At 43.4% G+C, this 15,659-nt stretch overlaps 1 protein-coding gene across 1 annotated transcript; it reads left to right on the top strand.

Moving 5' to 3' along the window:
• Window positions 1-2,734: 2,734 nt before the first annotated feature.
• Window positions 2,735-14,121, top strand: LOC306914259 (E3 ubiquitin-protein ligase TRIM39-like). The gene is made up of 9 exons (XM_079491249.1): window positions 2,735-2,868; window positions 4,695-5,058; window positions 5,645-5,902; window positions 6,083-6,178; window positions 6,407-6,640; window positions 11,373-11,520; window positions 12,377-12,403; window positions 12,844-13,019; window positions 13,499-14,121. The coding sequence occupies exons 2-9, from the start codon at window positions 4,699-4,701 to the stop codon at window positions 13,874-13,876; spliced, it is 1,677 nt and encodes a 558-aa protein (XP_079347375.1). The 5' UTR covers window positions 2,735-2,868; window positions 4,695-4,698; the 3' UTR covers window positions 13,877-14,121.
• Window positions 14,122-15,659: the final 1,538 nt, after the last annotated feature.

Genomic DNA, 15,659 nt, shown 5'->3' with positions numbered 1-15,659 from the left:
AACCAAAGGTATGGCTCCCCCATATCTTGCAAGCATGATTGAACCCTACAAACCCTCCCGCACACTCAGATCAGCCAACGCAGGGAAGCTGGAAGTACCCTCACTAAAAACGCTGGGACAACGCTCCACACGTCCCAAACTCCTCTCCCTTCTGGCCCCAAAACTGTGGAATGCACTTCCCGTTGCAATCAGAACTGCAGCATCACTCCCCCCATCTGAAAATATTTTGATCCAGGGACACCCAGAAGCAAAGATTTGAGTTAAAAATGTTCACTTTAAAAACTACACCTCAAAGATTTGATTTGATTTACAAGCTCATAGACATAGTGGGGCACAAAGCTTGAACATTTCTATTTTTGAATAGCCAAAATATAAAACAATGCTCTTTAGTTGAAATCTAAAATGACACAGATGCTTTTCCGGTATGAAAGGGATAAAAAGAAAAACATCTCTTTTGCTGACCTGCACAGATGACACTGGCATCTTCCCCGTGATGGCAGTTGTGCGTTCCTAAACCTCGGTGCGCACAGCTGAAATCCGTCCACTTCCTCTCCCAAAGTGGGCTCTCTGAGGGGCCGAGGTGGCCACGCCGCAGCCTAGCTGTCGACACACCACGTGGAAATCGTGGAGACCCCAGGAGTCGTCGCACACCGTCCCCCACGTGCCGTCATGGAAGACCTCCACTCTCCATTGTGAATATAATGGTGAATGTGTTGCCATAGCCTAGATAGAAGAATCATTTTTGGCAATCTATTTACAGTTAATAGGAACCACTCTGAGAGCGTATAAATACAAATGCTACATTCGTTACACTCTCAGAGTTACATTTACAGATTTTACAGTGTTTTCCAGAGATAAAAAGCTTGCGTGAAATGGGGGTATGTGGGGTATTTTGAATTTTTGATATATGAAACTGGTTTGACAACCACTGCCATATGAAACCATATAACCTTTTAAAGAACCATTATTAAAATGTACCTGCTAGAGCCAGGCCCAGCAATATAGGAGTTGAGGAACCAGCAGCATGTCAGCCTGGGGTGGTCTCAGTGTCAGTGTCAGGATCTTGCTTTGGGGTCTTTTTATTTGCTCCACATTAGTGTCTTCACAGCTGGCATCATTTGATTGGTCGCAATACACACACACACACACACACACACACACACACACACACACACACACACACACACACACACACACACAAAACAGAGAAGGTCCTCTTGTGGGGTGACTATGTTTCAACAGGGGAGGCTGAACCGGCGTATACCAATCACAAATTGCCTTTCAGTCTAACCTTTGATCAGGTACTGATGGCTGCTGGTTCCTTTTTGTGGTTTTTTACAGACCTGTAAAAGCATTCACATCACATGCATCGCATATGATCTCATTAAGTCATTATCACAGCTGGCCCATAGGGGAATTTCACCAACACAAATAAACTGGAAGGTCAAGATAAAGAATGAACGAGCCTTGTTCAGGTCTGCCCTAGTGGGGTCAGAGTCAGACAGTAATGCCGCCTTCACACCAAAGGAAGCTAGGGGAAAAAAGCTATTCATTCCCAGCTTCAAAACGAAAACGCTGGTATGCATAGAGATAACATGGGAGCACGAAGCAAGAAGCTGCTTCTAGCTTCCTTGGTGTGAAGGCATCACCTATAGTCATGACTCTGGCTTCTGTGCAGGAAGTCACAGCTATATGTAAGCAGAATTAATTAACATGGCTGCTTGTAGATCTGCTATTTTCACAATATTTATCTGTCAGGGTGTGTGTGTGTGTGGGGGGGGGGGGGGGGGGGGGGGAGTCCCCAGTTCAAATATGATTATTTTGTGTGGTCGCCAGCCTGAAAAGGTTGAGAACCACTGCTCTAGACCTAGTTTTTGGTGAACATCTATACGGTCTACATACAAGCTCACAGAGTGTGTCCCAGCCTTATGCGTTGTGAGCTTGTAGAGCTGTTATTTTGGCTGGCTTGGGCTCATCTGGTTTTCAATGTAGGGCTTAATTGTGTGCCTGTAAGTAAGTCTGTGTGCAGGCATGGTCACAGTAGGCATGATTACAAATTTGCATGAATTTGTGTGGATGTACAGTATGAATGAATGCATGCAGATATGTTTGCATGTGTACTGTACAGTGTGCATGTGTGCGTGCGTGCGTGCGTGCGTGCGTGCGTGCGTGCGTGCGTGCGTGCGTGCGTGCGTGCGTGCGTGCTTGCGTGCGTGCACGTGCTCGTGTGCATGTAATGCAGAGCTGCATTCTTGAGGTCAGGTGGTTCGCAGGCCATTCAGGTGTGTCAAATGGAAAATGTTAAACTTTGAACTATATCTCAGTCACGCCCATCAAAACACACATTATCTTGTGGTAATGCTATTTACACAGACATGCCCACAGACGTATAGTGTGAGAATATCGTACACAGCATTAGTATAGCCTGCCCTACAGTATTATGCAAGCTAATAACAGGCCTTGCAGTGGTAACAGTTTCCACTGTAGGAGGTTGTGTGTAGACCGACAGAGAAATAGGCAATGACATCAGTCATTATATTAGTCATGCTGAGCCAGTGTACAGACCATCAGACAGAAAGATAGACAAGACAGGGAGACAGACGGGCAGGGCACTATATGATGGCTTGTTGACGAGTGGGATAGGCGTAACGTGCACAGCGTTAAGTAACTGTTCATGTTCATGACGTTCATGTTCCTGTTTTTACGGCCACACTAAATGAACATTCATTCATCAGTCAGTCGTCACGCCGTGCGTGGTGGAGTCACCTGCTTCACACACAGTGTTTCAACAGTGTGGAAAGAAAGCCCTGCCAACAACCAGCTACACAGCATTCACAGCAGAACTAGCATCAGCAGAAACGAGTGAGTGTAAGTTTGGAAATAATTCATTGATTATATTATATGTAAATAATGTATACACCGAGGATAACACATGAAGTAGGCTAATAGTAAACCACTTATTTGTGTGTGTTTTTTAGTACGATAATTGGTCCACATTTGCATTTGGATTATAATTTACATCTGGGTTTTCAATTTCGTATTATTTTTTCAAGTGGTGGTACAAATAGAATATAACATTATAAAAATAGACCACATAACACAAATCAAAACTAGAATAAATAGTAATCAATACATAGGAGTAATCTGGAAGACTTGAGAAGCAAAGGATTCTAGCTACACTTGCAGCACTATACTATAGGAAGACGTTAACTTGTTAACAACAATGCCAACATGTTTTAGCATTCCTGTGATGATTGATGATCAATATGTTTTCAGTGCTAAAAAGGCAAAAGTTGCACTATTTAGGATGTTGGGCCTACGCTATCTGATTTATATACCGTACGCACACTTGTTAGAGTACTGTACACAATGGGGCTTTGTATTATGAATAGAATATGGCTGTAATGTTTTTAGGACCTATAAAAACATAAAATGTAGGTATTGTGTGTGCGTGTGCACACGCCCACGTGTGTGTGTGTGTGTGCGCGCGTGCATGTGTGTGTGTGAGTATGGGTGTGCGCGTGCGTGCGTGTTTGTTCTATGGAAACCCATTATTTTCAATAACAGTCGACTTTGATGAATTAGGCTATATAGGTCCACTGCATGTGTAGTAACTTTTACAAATCCACTGCGGAGGACTTATAGAATGACTTACGTCACATAAGTCATTTTAACAAGTTCTCCGCAGTGGAAAACACTTGAGACACATAAGTTGTGTTTCAGACCAGATAAATAGGCTTGTGCTCCTGAATAATGCATAGGACAATACATTAGCAAAAAAAAACATAATTCCCTGGTGTACAACTGTACACAACCATCATTGTAATGAGCTCATTGCTTATGTGATTCAGTGGAAAGACAGGGTGTGCCTGTCTGTGTGTGCATTTGGTAAGGGAAACAAAGGTGTGTACTGCAGCCTTACCAACGCAGCACCACGTGAGTCCTGAACAGTGACTGAAGGCAGGCGGTGGTAAACACAACACACCCTGGCCGGTCTCCCTCTCATTCATTCACTCCCTCAACCTTTATTTCTTTTCTCAGAAATACATTGATTACATTACACCTAAGATGTTAAAAATAGCTGGACTCCCTGGAACCCCCTCAAGGACCCCTGTCCAATGAGAACCAATGAGTTAGATAATAGATATGAGGCAATAATTTAATGCAACATTGTAAAGGTCAAAGGTGAGAGTGTGCGTATACCACTTAATAACATTATATAATAACCGTGGACCGCACAGTACTTCTCATGAAGTCACTGTTGTTTGTTTGGCATTGTTTTTGCGTGTTATACTCTGTGACATTTCTGTATCCTCTACAGCAGTGGTTTTCAACCAGTGGTCCGGGGTCCGGGGACCACCAGCAGTGGTCCTTGAAGGGATTCCAGGTGGTCCCCAGCTAAGTGCTGGAGAGTTGGCAAATGAACCCTTATAAATCTTTAATTCTTGAGAGCGTAAAATGAAGAGTTAAATTATTGTTAAACATCTGATTTAATTTACAATCTGATCTACACAATTGGAGAATGTAGCAGAAGAATCCAACGACAAGTATTGGTTCTGATAGGCTAAATGTCATCAAATGGCAAATAAATAATGGGCCTTGATATGAAAAAAGTTGAAAACCACTGCTCTACAGTTCCTCTATCAAACAACAACTCACTCAACGCTTCCCTTATTTGTTATTTCGCCTTCCAGAACCATGGCCAGCCGAGACAGCCTGCTGTGCGAGACACAGTTCCAGTGCTCCATCTGCCTGCGTGTGTTCACTGACCCGGTCACCACGCCCTGCGGACACAACTTCTGCGAGGCCTGCCTCCGGGGCGCCTGGGGCCACGCCAGCAGCCAGGCGGCGTGCCGGTGCCCCGCGTGCGACAAGGCGTTCCCTTCCAGGCCGGACATCAGCGTCAACACGGCCTTCAAAGAGCTCGTGGACATGTTCACGAGCTGGCGGTACGCGGCGGGCGTACCGCCACTAAACGCGCCTCCACCGCTGACGGTGGTCGCCCCGGACGAGGTGGCGTGCGACGTGTGCCTGGTGGGGACCGTGGCGCAGCTCAAGGTATTATTATACATGTAGCCTAATAGCCTGAGAGTTCCCAGATGGGAGCAGGAGGGGGGAACCCAGTGTACTCTCTGCTGCCCCATCTGGCGGAGTCAGGTTAATTAAACACAGACACGAGACAAACGCAAGACAGGTGTCTTGAATTTGTGAACGCAGCCCAGTAAGGCCACCCCCTCCTGGTGCTGCGGCCATCTTGGATCCTAAAACACAGGGAGAGAGGTGGGGCCGAGAAAGGCCCTTGATTACTTAACCACTCTACTTTTCACAGTCAGTTTGCACTCTTTAGACACAGGCAGACAGACAGATACAGAGATCTGATGACAGACAGATACAGAGATCTCCATGTGGGACACAGACAGACAGTTAAAATGGGTGCTATGACAATGGGTATTGCATACTACAGAGATCTCCATATACAGTATGGGCACAAAAGGGACATAGACAGTTGACAACGGGTATTATTAGGTTCCCAAGTTGCATCGTTCTCAAGTAGGCCGGTGGCCGACGGGCACGTACAGGTCTAGTGTATTTTGAATTGAATGAATTTGAATTTTTTAATGATTCAATCAATCAATCAATCAAGGCCCTGAAGTCGTGCCTGGTGTGTCTGACGTCGTACTGCCACGACCACCTGGAGCCGCACCGCCGGGTGGCCGCGTTGGCGCGCCACAAGCTGATCGAGCCGGTGCGCGACCTGGACGAGCGGATCTGCACCAAGCACTCCAGTCTCCTGGACATGTTCTGCCGGGACGACGGCACGTGCGTGTGTCGCTTCTGCGCGGAGACGGAGCACAAGGCCCACCGCACCGTCACCATAAAGGAGGAGAGCGGAGAGATAAAGGTTTGTAACATAATATAACAATAACTAATATAATAATTTTGACGTTGATGTTCGCCCCCCAGAAGAGTTCACCCAAACAGAACATGAGAGCATCATCAGATATACAGTATACCTAAATGCATATAAACTCACAGAGGTGTGCGTGTGCGTGTGGGTGTGCGTGCGTCACGTGTGTTTCAGGTCCAGATGAAGGATAAGGAAGCAGAGTTTGGGCAGCTGATCCAGGACAGGCTGAAGAAAGCAGAGGAGATTAAACAATGTTTGGAGCAAGGCAGAGTGAGTCTTTGACTGACTGACTGACTGACTGACTGACTGACTGACTGACTGACTGAATACTTTCAAAGATCTAAGCAGGACAGAAGTATACATAACACAGAAGTTTTAAAGGATAACACAAAAGAAAAGTCCTGTGGAGTTTGGATTGTCCTGTGGATTCAATGAATCAACAGATCATAAAATATTCTTACCACATCAATACATGATTTTTTTGTAAATCTTAATAAGGTAAGCGCAAAGCACGAGAAGGTGGACAGCGAGCGTGTCTTTGCGTCTCTGAGGATCTCCGTGGAGAAGAGCCGGGCTCAGGCCATGGAGGAGATGGAGGAGAAGCAGAGGGAGGCAGAGAGGAGGGCAGAGGGCCTCCTCCGAGAGCTGGAGGAGGAGATCACTGAGCTCCAGAGGAGGAGCGGAGAGCTGGAGCAGCTGGAGCACACAGAGGACCACCTCCACCTGCTGCAGGTATACGGAAACAACTCGTTGTTGTGTCGGGCAGAATTAACCTCTCCATATTCTAACGTTTTGTTTTTGAGTGGTGCAGCCATTCCATTGCGTAGCTATGTGTGTATGTGTGTATGTACGTGTCCACGTACGTGTCCGAGCACGGAAAGCTGAAACACCTCGCCAATACCACTGGATGGCACTGTTGCACAGCGTCTCACACAGAGGCCAGGGAGGAGAGCTTGTACAGTACAGTACAGTAGAGATGGGCAGTATTTGAAATACATGTATTTGAAATACGTATTTGAAATACCTTTTTGTATTTTGTAATTTGTATTTCGCTGGGATGGAAAAAATGAGATGTATTTTGTATCTAGATACTTTCAGGTTGAGTATTTTCTGTATTTCAAATACATAAAATACTTTTTTTGTTTTAATGTCATTTTATTCTCAAATGGACACATGTTAAACATTTACACAGCCTCAGGTTTAAACTAGGGGCAAAACACACGCACCCACACACACAACACAACACAATGTGTGATGTCACTTCTATTCCGCCTTCTGATTGGCTTACACTCAAATTGAACCACAAATGAGAGGCAGAGTAGGGCGGGCCTTCAGTTGATCATGGAGACTTACCTCACAAGGCTCACATCTCCAAGTTGCAAACTGAACCAAATGATTACTTGGTTCCCCCGGAGATAAAAAGGTATGTAATGTATTAATCTAAACATGATTTTTGGATATTGCAAGCTAAGGCAAGCTTACAACAGGATACATTTAAATATTAGTAAAGTAGTGGAAGGTGGAGGGAGGCTTTAGAGCTGGGCATGTCTGACCCTGGACAGGCAGAACATGTGTGGACACATGGAAGTGAACAAAACGGGGCACATCAAACAACCAACATATGTTAAATAAATATGTTTGTCAGGTGCAGTACTATTTCAACACAGGGTGGGTGTATAATTCTATTTTTGGTGTTTTGTTTGGCTGGATCAGTTGCCACCTAGTGGCACGTTCAATATAAAACCTGTCCATGCCCTCTTTGAACTCTCATTTTTAGCCTTTATAATAATGAAGTGCCTTTTTGTTGTGATATCATGCTGTTCAGGTTAAATTATTAATGGCAATTAATTGATAATCTATTCATCTTAGTCATTAGTATATTGTTTACTTATCTTGTTTTTTATTGTTGGTTTAAATTTACAATTGGTGGTAGGCCTAATCAATCAATCAATCAATCTCTTTCTAAATTTTTCTTGAGGAATCAGGAATCAGATGGCCCATCTGCCACACCGCCATGGCCAGAAGTTGAACCAGAAGAGGCCACAGCTGCAGCAGACACAGACACAGAACTGTCCAACGGCAACTGTGCAATACTGGATGGGAAATTCTTTAAAATTATTCAGCATAGTGAAAGTGGAAAGATACTGGCAGAGTGTCAGATGTGCACATCTAAAAAATCAATAATAAGTGGCACACTCCAGGCAACATCAAATTTTAAAACGCACATGAAAAGGAAACATAAAGAGAAACTTCCAGAATTTGAACAACATAAACTACAAGTATCCACTGGGAAAAAAAGAAAGGCTGCCACTTCCGAAGGCCCAAGCAAAAGTAGGCAACGCACATTATTTGACTGTGCACCAGTGACACAAAACAAAATTGACACTTTAGTCACAGCATTTGTTGTAAAAGGCATGCACGCATTATCCACTGTGGAGCAAGCGGAATTTGTGGATTTGGTGCAAGGACTTTCCCCAGATGGTACCGTTATGTCAAGGAGGACACTTGGGAGGAGGATAAATGCCCAATATAACAGTCAAATTGCCGACTTGAAGGAAGCACTGAAGAGCGTAAAACAGGTTTGCACCACTGCCGATATATGGTCAACAAAGAAAACCAGTTTTTTGGGAGTCACTGTTCACTGGATAGTTTCTGAGACCCTAGAGCGTAGATCATCTGCCCTGGCTTGTAGGCATTTCCCCAGTCCACATACATACAACAGAATTGCTGAACTACTGGAGGAAATCCACTCTGAGTATGGGCTCACACCTGACACTGTCGTGGCTACTGTTACTGATAATGCAAGCAACTTTGCCAAAGCCTTTAGAGAATTCAACATCACACTAGTTTCAAACCAGCATGATGATGAGACAAATGATCTGGAAGAGGAGCTAACATTTGTGGAGATTGATCCAGAGGGAGAAGGAGTGACAGAAGGTTCCATCATTCTGCCATCTCACATCAGGTGTGCAACGCACACACTCAGCCTGGTATCAACCACTGATGCAAAGAATGCTATAAAAGGAAATGCAACTCTCTCTAGATTGAATCATGCAGCCATGGGAAAGTGTTCAGCTCTGTGGAATGCTTCTGGGAGACCAAAGAGTGCTGAAACGATCCATGGCATTATCAAGCAGGAATTAAAGACACCCTGCGTTTGTAGGTGGAATTCGCTTTATGACTGTTTGAGCCAGTTGAGATCTTTACGGGAGAAGCTTCCTCTTGTCATGGCTGCCTTGGACCTTCCACACTTCAAAGAAGTAGAGCTCGAATTCCTAGATGAATACTGCCGAGTCCTCAAGCCCATAGCCACCTCAATTGATAGGCTTCAAGGACAGAAGGACTGCTACTATGGACAGCTCATACCTACGCTCTTTACTATTCAGGCAAAACTCTGTGACTTGCGATCTTCAAATCTGCGATGCTGCTCTCATATCTTGCAAGCCACCATAACTGGCTTTGAGAAAAGGTTCAGTAGCTACTTGGAGCTGAAGACCGATATCAACGAAGCCATCCTGGCTACAGCAACCCACCCATTTTTCAAGATGAGGTGGTTACCTCTCAGACTGGCTGCAGAGAAGAAGAGGATCCATCAGCTGTTCCTGCACTCAGCTGAAGAGCTTGGCCTTCTGTCCGAAAGTGAGACTACCTCATCAGCCGGTGCTGAAGAGAGTGAAGATGAGTTCTTCGTCTTTGCTGATCATTCTACAGCTACAGGTAGACTACTCTCACACTTTAAGTTAAACTGCAATTTCATGAAGTAATCATCAATACATACAATTTCATATTGGATCAGAATATTAATCAATTAAAAAGTAAATTAGTAGTTACTTTCATGTTATGATTTAAAAAAAAATAGTGAATTGAATGTAAATTCATAATAACACCCTTCCCTTCTTTGTCTCTAATGTCTCCAATCCCATAACAGAAACTGAAAGCCAGAACTCATTGCCCAGCCACAGCAAAGCAGAGTTGGAGGTGCTTCACTTTCTGGAAGACAGCAGAAAGGACCTTTCCTCGCTGGATTCATATCCTTTGATCAAGAAACTCTTTGTGAGATTCAACACCACTTTGCCGTCATCTGCACCAGTTGAACGTCTCTTCTCCTTTGCTGGTATGGTTTACCGCCCTCACAGAAGGCGATTATCAGCTGAACTGTTGGAGAAATTAGTGGTACTAAAAAACAACTAACTGAACTCAGGCCAATGTGTCCGCACATTGACAAATGAGTCCATGGCAAGAGATGGCCATGTCTGTGAATCTTCTTTTCTTTTTTTTGAAAAGAGGAACGAGGGGTATGAAAAATGTTCATAAAATAACACAAACTTGCTTTTGTTGTAATGTGAGATGAAAGCACTGACAGTGATGATCATAAGATGCAGTTATTGAAAATAATGGCAAGACATGGCCATGTTTGTGACTTCTCTTGGGGTGGGGTTAAAAAATGTTAAAAAGAAAACATTTTGTTTTTGTTATGTGTGATGACATTCATTTCTGGATTTTTTTGTCACTGGCATATTGACAAATATGTTCCCCACAAGCCAGCATAGTGGAGTCAGTTTCAGTTCTTGACTTTGTGAATTGATTACTGAATAAAGTTCAAGTTGTGGAATCTGTGTGGCCTCATTTATTCACCATGTCCATGGAAACAACAAACACAGCCATAAAGTCTGTTTTTCTTATGCATTATTAAAGATAGTTTACTTTTGTGATAACTTCTGTCTGCATAACACAATTGGTCAGACAAGCCTAATATTATTTGTGTTGCTATTTATATACTACAGTATGCAGCCAGTTCAAAGATATTGCCACATTTTCTTTCAATCTAATACACTGTTTCTTACAATGGATAATCCAGCCATTGACACTAACAGGTCCAAACCGTTTTTCACCACTACACTTTGTGGGTCCTGTTAAAATATAAAGTGTATTAGACATTCTGACAGGTCATTAATTTAATATTTGGCAATCAATTATGAATTTACTTATCATTATACACATGTTCATGAAAATGTATTTTCATGTATTTTCAAAATACGTATTTGTATCTCAAATACATTTCTCAGACCAGTATTTGTATTTAGATACATTTTTTGACCCAGTATTTGTATTTTGTAACAAAATACATTTGCAATGTATTTTGCCCATCTCTGAGTACAGTACAGTACAGTACTACAGTACAGTACAGTACCCACTTGCCTAAACAAGTGGGTTTTTGACCATGTAATGGTCCAAATGAACGATGGCTCTAGATTAGCTGTGGCTCAAGATGTTGTTCTAGATTAATTATGGATGTAGATCACCTCATTCAGTTTAGAATTCAACCTTAATGCATTGAATGTATTTATTTATCCAATGAAGCTTGTATAAGTTGTTCAGTGTCCCCTAGGTTCTAATGGAAGCATGGAATAATAACTAATTCTGCTGCTGATGCATGCTGTTTATTGTATTTGCTCTGTTGCAGCGGTTCCCATCTCTCAGCGCTCTTCCTCCCACCAGAGAATGGTCTGAGACTGGTGTCAGCTCAGACCTCTGTGTGGGAACCGTGAGGAGAGCGCTGTCCAAGCTGGACGACACAGTGGGGAATGAGTTGGACAGGTTGAAGGACCAAGGTGAGGTGAACTATAGCCTGGCATCATGGCCAGACTATTATCAATGCGTAGATATTAGTCTGGAACTTTGGTGTGGAAGATTTATTTCCAAGGGGCGGTTACAGCAGATTTAAATGCCTGGTTTACATAATTTGAAAAGGATTAACTAAAAACACTTTTCACCAACATTTTGTTAATTAAAAAACAATTCCAACATTGTTTTGTAAAAGTATTTCATAAATAAAATAGAAAAATCGAAAAAATATTGTTCAAGAAGTACTAGTGTGTCTAATTTCACTATTGGGTCTTGAGCTAAAACGTTTTGGAACCAGTGCTATATAGACAACATTCAACCACTAGATGTAGCACTTACACTTAGCATAAGGTAGCATAAGGTATAGCCACATAATAAGGTTCCTTATTTCAATGATTTAACTATGTCTATAAGCTGACAACAACAGTGACATGCCTCTGATCATCCATTTAAGGGGATAGCGCTCAGCTTGTATTGCTTGCAGAACAAAAACAATATACCTTTATTCTACACCTTGTTAAAAGCTCTGTGGATTGCTGTATTTTCTTTCTATTATTTGTCTGCATAAAAATGTTATCAATATTGCATTTAACCAGCTGGTATCTAAAAAATTTCAACCGTTTTTGAGAATAGCGAAAATAGCAGATTAACCAACTCACAACGTATTGCATCGCATTGTGAGCTTGTAGATTGGCTATTTTTTACTGGGCAACACTATTGTACAACTAAGTATAACATGGGGCTTAGCTGTAGATTAGTTGTAGCTCTGGATGTTAAGATGTTAATACTTAATGCTTAATACTTCATGGTTGCTGAATCTGATGTTCTTCTTTTTCACGGCAGAGTTGAAGAGGATGCAAAAATATGCAAGTATGACTTCATTCATGTACTCACTACTTCACTTGATTGAAGTCAATCTTAATTCATTCATTCATTCATTCATTCATGTGCAAATTCACTCAGTACATTAAAGGGAGTCCATATGTGAGTCACTGTACTACGGAGCCCTGGATTAGCCAGGGTTCACTATACCAATGAATTGAGGGAAGTTAATTCAATGATGTATCTGTTCATTCCTCCCAACATTATTGCTGATTGATGGTGTCAATAGACCCAAACAGTTTGTTATAACATTTTGAAGCATTCATTCGTTCATTCATTCATTACTTGATTGATTGCTTAATTAATTGATTAATTAATTCATTCACTAATTCATTCACTTCATTCACTCATTCATCCCATGCATTTCTTCATTCACTCATTGACCCCGTGCATGTATTCAATTCATGCACTCATCCTCCCATCATCAGTTGACGTGGTGTTGGACCCAGACACAGCCCACCCCAACATCGTGCTGTCGGCCGATGGGAAGCAGGTGGGTCGAGGTGACCTGATGCACGTCCTGCCCGACAACCCCCAGCGCTTTGACCCTGTGCTCTGCATTCTGGGAAAGAGGGGCTTCCTGGCTGGAAGGTTCTACTTCCAGGTCAGTGTTGTATAGGCTATATTTCTTTAACTTGAATCTATGAAAATAACCAGATCATGATGGTTGGGCGCTGGGTGCATATCTTTGGACCGATATAGTCAGTCCACATGCAATAGTCCGATACCCTACCCCAAACCCTATAGCCTAACCCTAACCGGAGGAGCCACGGGTGAGTCTTAACCGGCCATGTGTCTTAACCAGCCACGCATGTTCGGGGCCACGCATGTGTCTTAACCAGCCACCCATGATCGGAGCCACACATGTGTCTTAACCGGCCACGCATGTCGGACTGTTAGTACATCGGACCAATGTATGCGCCCCACGGACTATGTCCGCGGTTTCACTTTTCATCAGCATTCACGGTTCACCAATCACCATTCATCAGCGCTGCTCTGAGCCTGCAACAATACCCACTCTTGTATCAACTCTGATCATAGATCACAGTTCACATTCGTGTTTTCTCCTGGATCTTCCATCAGGTCCACGTTGGAGCAAAGACGTTCTGGGACGTGGGCGTGGTCAGAGAGTCCATCAACAGGAAGGGCATGATCACGTCGACCCCGGAGAACGGCTATTGGACGGTGAGGCTCAGGGGCGGGGACGAGTACCGGGCTCTGGAGTCGCCCTCTGTCCTCCTGCGTCTCCGGGAGAAGCCTCTGACGGTCGGAGTGTTCGTGGACTATGAGGAAGGCACGGTGTCTTTCTTCAACGTGGAGGACAAGTCCCACATGTACTCCTTCGTCGGGCATCGTTTCACTGAAAGGCTCTTCCCCTTCCTCAGCCCGAGTGTCAGCGATGAGGGGAGGAACACGGCCCCATTGGTCATCACTGCTGTCAATCAAGCGACCTCAAGTTAGAGATTGGCACACCATGACCCTATAAACTAAAGTTGTTGTTGGGGACACGGTGATGTGCTGTCGCCTCGCAGCTAGATGGTCCTGGGTTCGATTCCCGCAAGGGGCGTGTTCTCTCCTCTGCGTCATCCCCTAGGTGGAGTTGGCGAAAGAGCCTTTCTGTGTGGAGTTTGGATGTTCTCCCCGGGTCCCCTAGGGCAGGGGTCCCGAAATTATTTTGGGGGGTCCCCAAATTATATTAAAAAAATGGGTTTTGTTGTTGTTTTTTGCTTTTTTGTCAACTGAATGGCTGGAAAATGGAAATTTTGAGTTTACACAGTACACATGCATAAACCTTCCTTAATGATTATACTTGGTTTCAGTATTTATGATGTATTTTCTCTATTATTAAGGTTATTGTAGCTGTCAGTTTATATTGGTGGTGGGGAGGGGGGTGGGTGGGGGTCGGGAGACATGGCCAAAGCATTTCCGGGGGTCCCCAACCAAAAATGTTGAGAACCCCTGCCCTAGGGTAGGTAGTAGGTACCCTCACAAAACATCCTGGTCTCTAAAACTGCATCCCCCTGGCCAGCCAGGGCAATGATGGAGGGGAAAGGAACTGGTTGGAATAACATGTTCCTTCCACGCATTACGTCCAACATGGGGAAACTCCCCCTGTCAGGTGAAAAGAAGCGGTTGGACTACTCATGCAGTGAAGGAAGTATGAGGTCAGTCCGTTACTCTCCCAAGGTTGGCAGAGGGAGTGTGGGATTACAATTGACACTGGGTGAAAAAAATGGGGCTACAAAAATCGTGGAATAAAAATAAAATAAAATACAATAAAGTTGTTGATCAAAGACAGATGGGGAAACCAAGACTGGACACCCTTGATTGATTTCCAACCCTTGGTTTCATGGGTTTAGGAGACCAAACGTAGGGCATGAGTCTCTTAATTCCTGTGCATGGGGTGGTGGAGTGGCCACGCCCACTTAGGAGACCATTTGTGTACCATTTCGTACTAGTGGTGAGGTGTAGGATTGACAAATTTTGGTATATATGGATCTTTGACAGAATTATTCCATTGTTGTTCAATGAAAAACTAGTTTATTTTCAAACAAAGTACACTTTTTAGTTTATTTTCAGATGGACATCCATACATTTTGCTTCTATTGTTTATGTTTTTCAGACTTATCTACAACCCGGAAATGTAAAATGGCTAGTGTGAAATATTGTGAGGGTGTTATATTCTATTGATGGTGCCTTGATTTTGCATTAAACACTCACTCATGAGCTCACTGCTCACTTGTCTTTTTACAGCATGGTTTTGTAGTAGGCCAAATTGTCTAGAACTGTGTGTGTCCCTCCCTTCAAACGTAGACTAATCACAGCCCATGCCCTGAATGTCCTTACGAAACAACAGCACTTACGGTCGGTTACAAGTACCCGGTGAAATGAAAGTTGGGTCATAGTTGAACCTATAAATAACATAAATGCAATCATTAAATGTCACTTCATTGGCACTCTGGTGTGTGTGTGTGTGTGTGTGTGTGTGTGTGTGTGTGTGTGTGTGTGTGTGTGTGTGTGTGTGCGTGTGCATATCTGTCCTTAGCATATCTCGACTTCAAAAACTTTCCAGAGTCTAGTCTGATATGGGCTCTATGGGCTGGCATGTAGACTATTATCTAATCACTCAACTGTACATGATGACTGATTAGATAATGAACAAAATGCAATTCATTCAATGAGGAAACAAAGTTAGTATTTGAACAATTTTATTTTTTTCAGTCAATGAGGAAATTAATTTGTT

The sequence above is a fragment of the Electrona antarctica genome (assembly GCF_951216825.1).
Source record: "Electrona antarctica genome assembly, chromosome: 21".
NCBI classification, from domain to species: domain Eukaryota; kingdom Metazoa; phylum Chordata; class Actinopteri; order Myctophiformes; family Myctophidae; genus Electrona; species Electrona antarctica.
The sequence above is the reverse complement of the archived record's forward strand: the minus strand, read 5'-3'. Positions and strand labels throughout refer to the sequence as shown.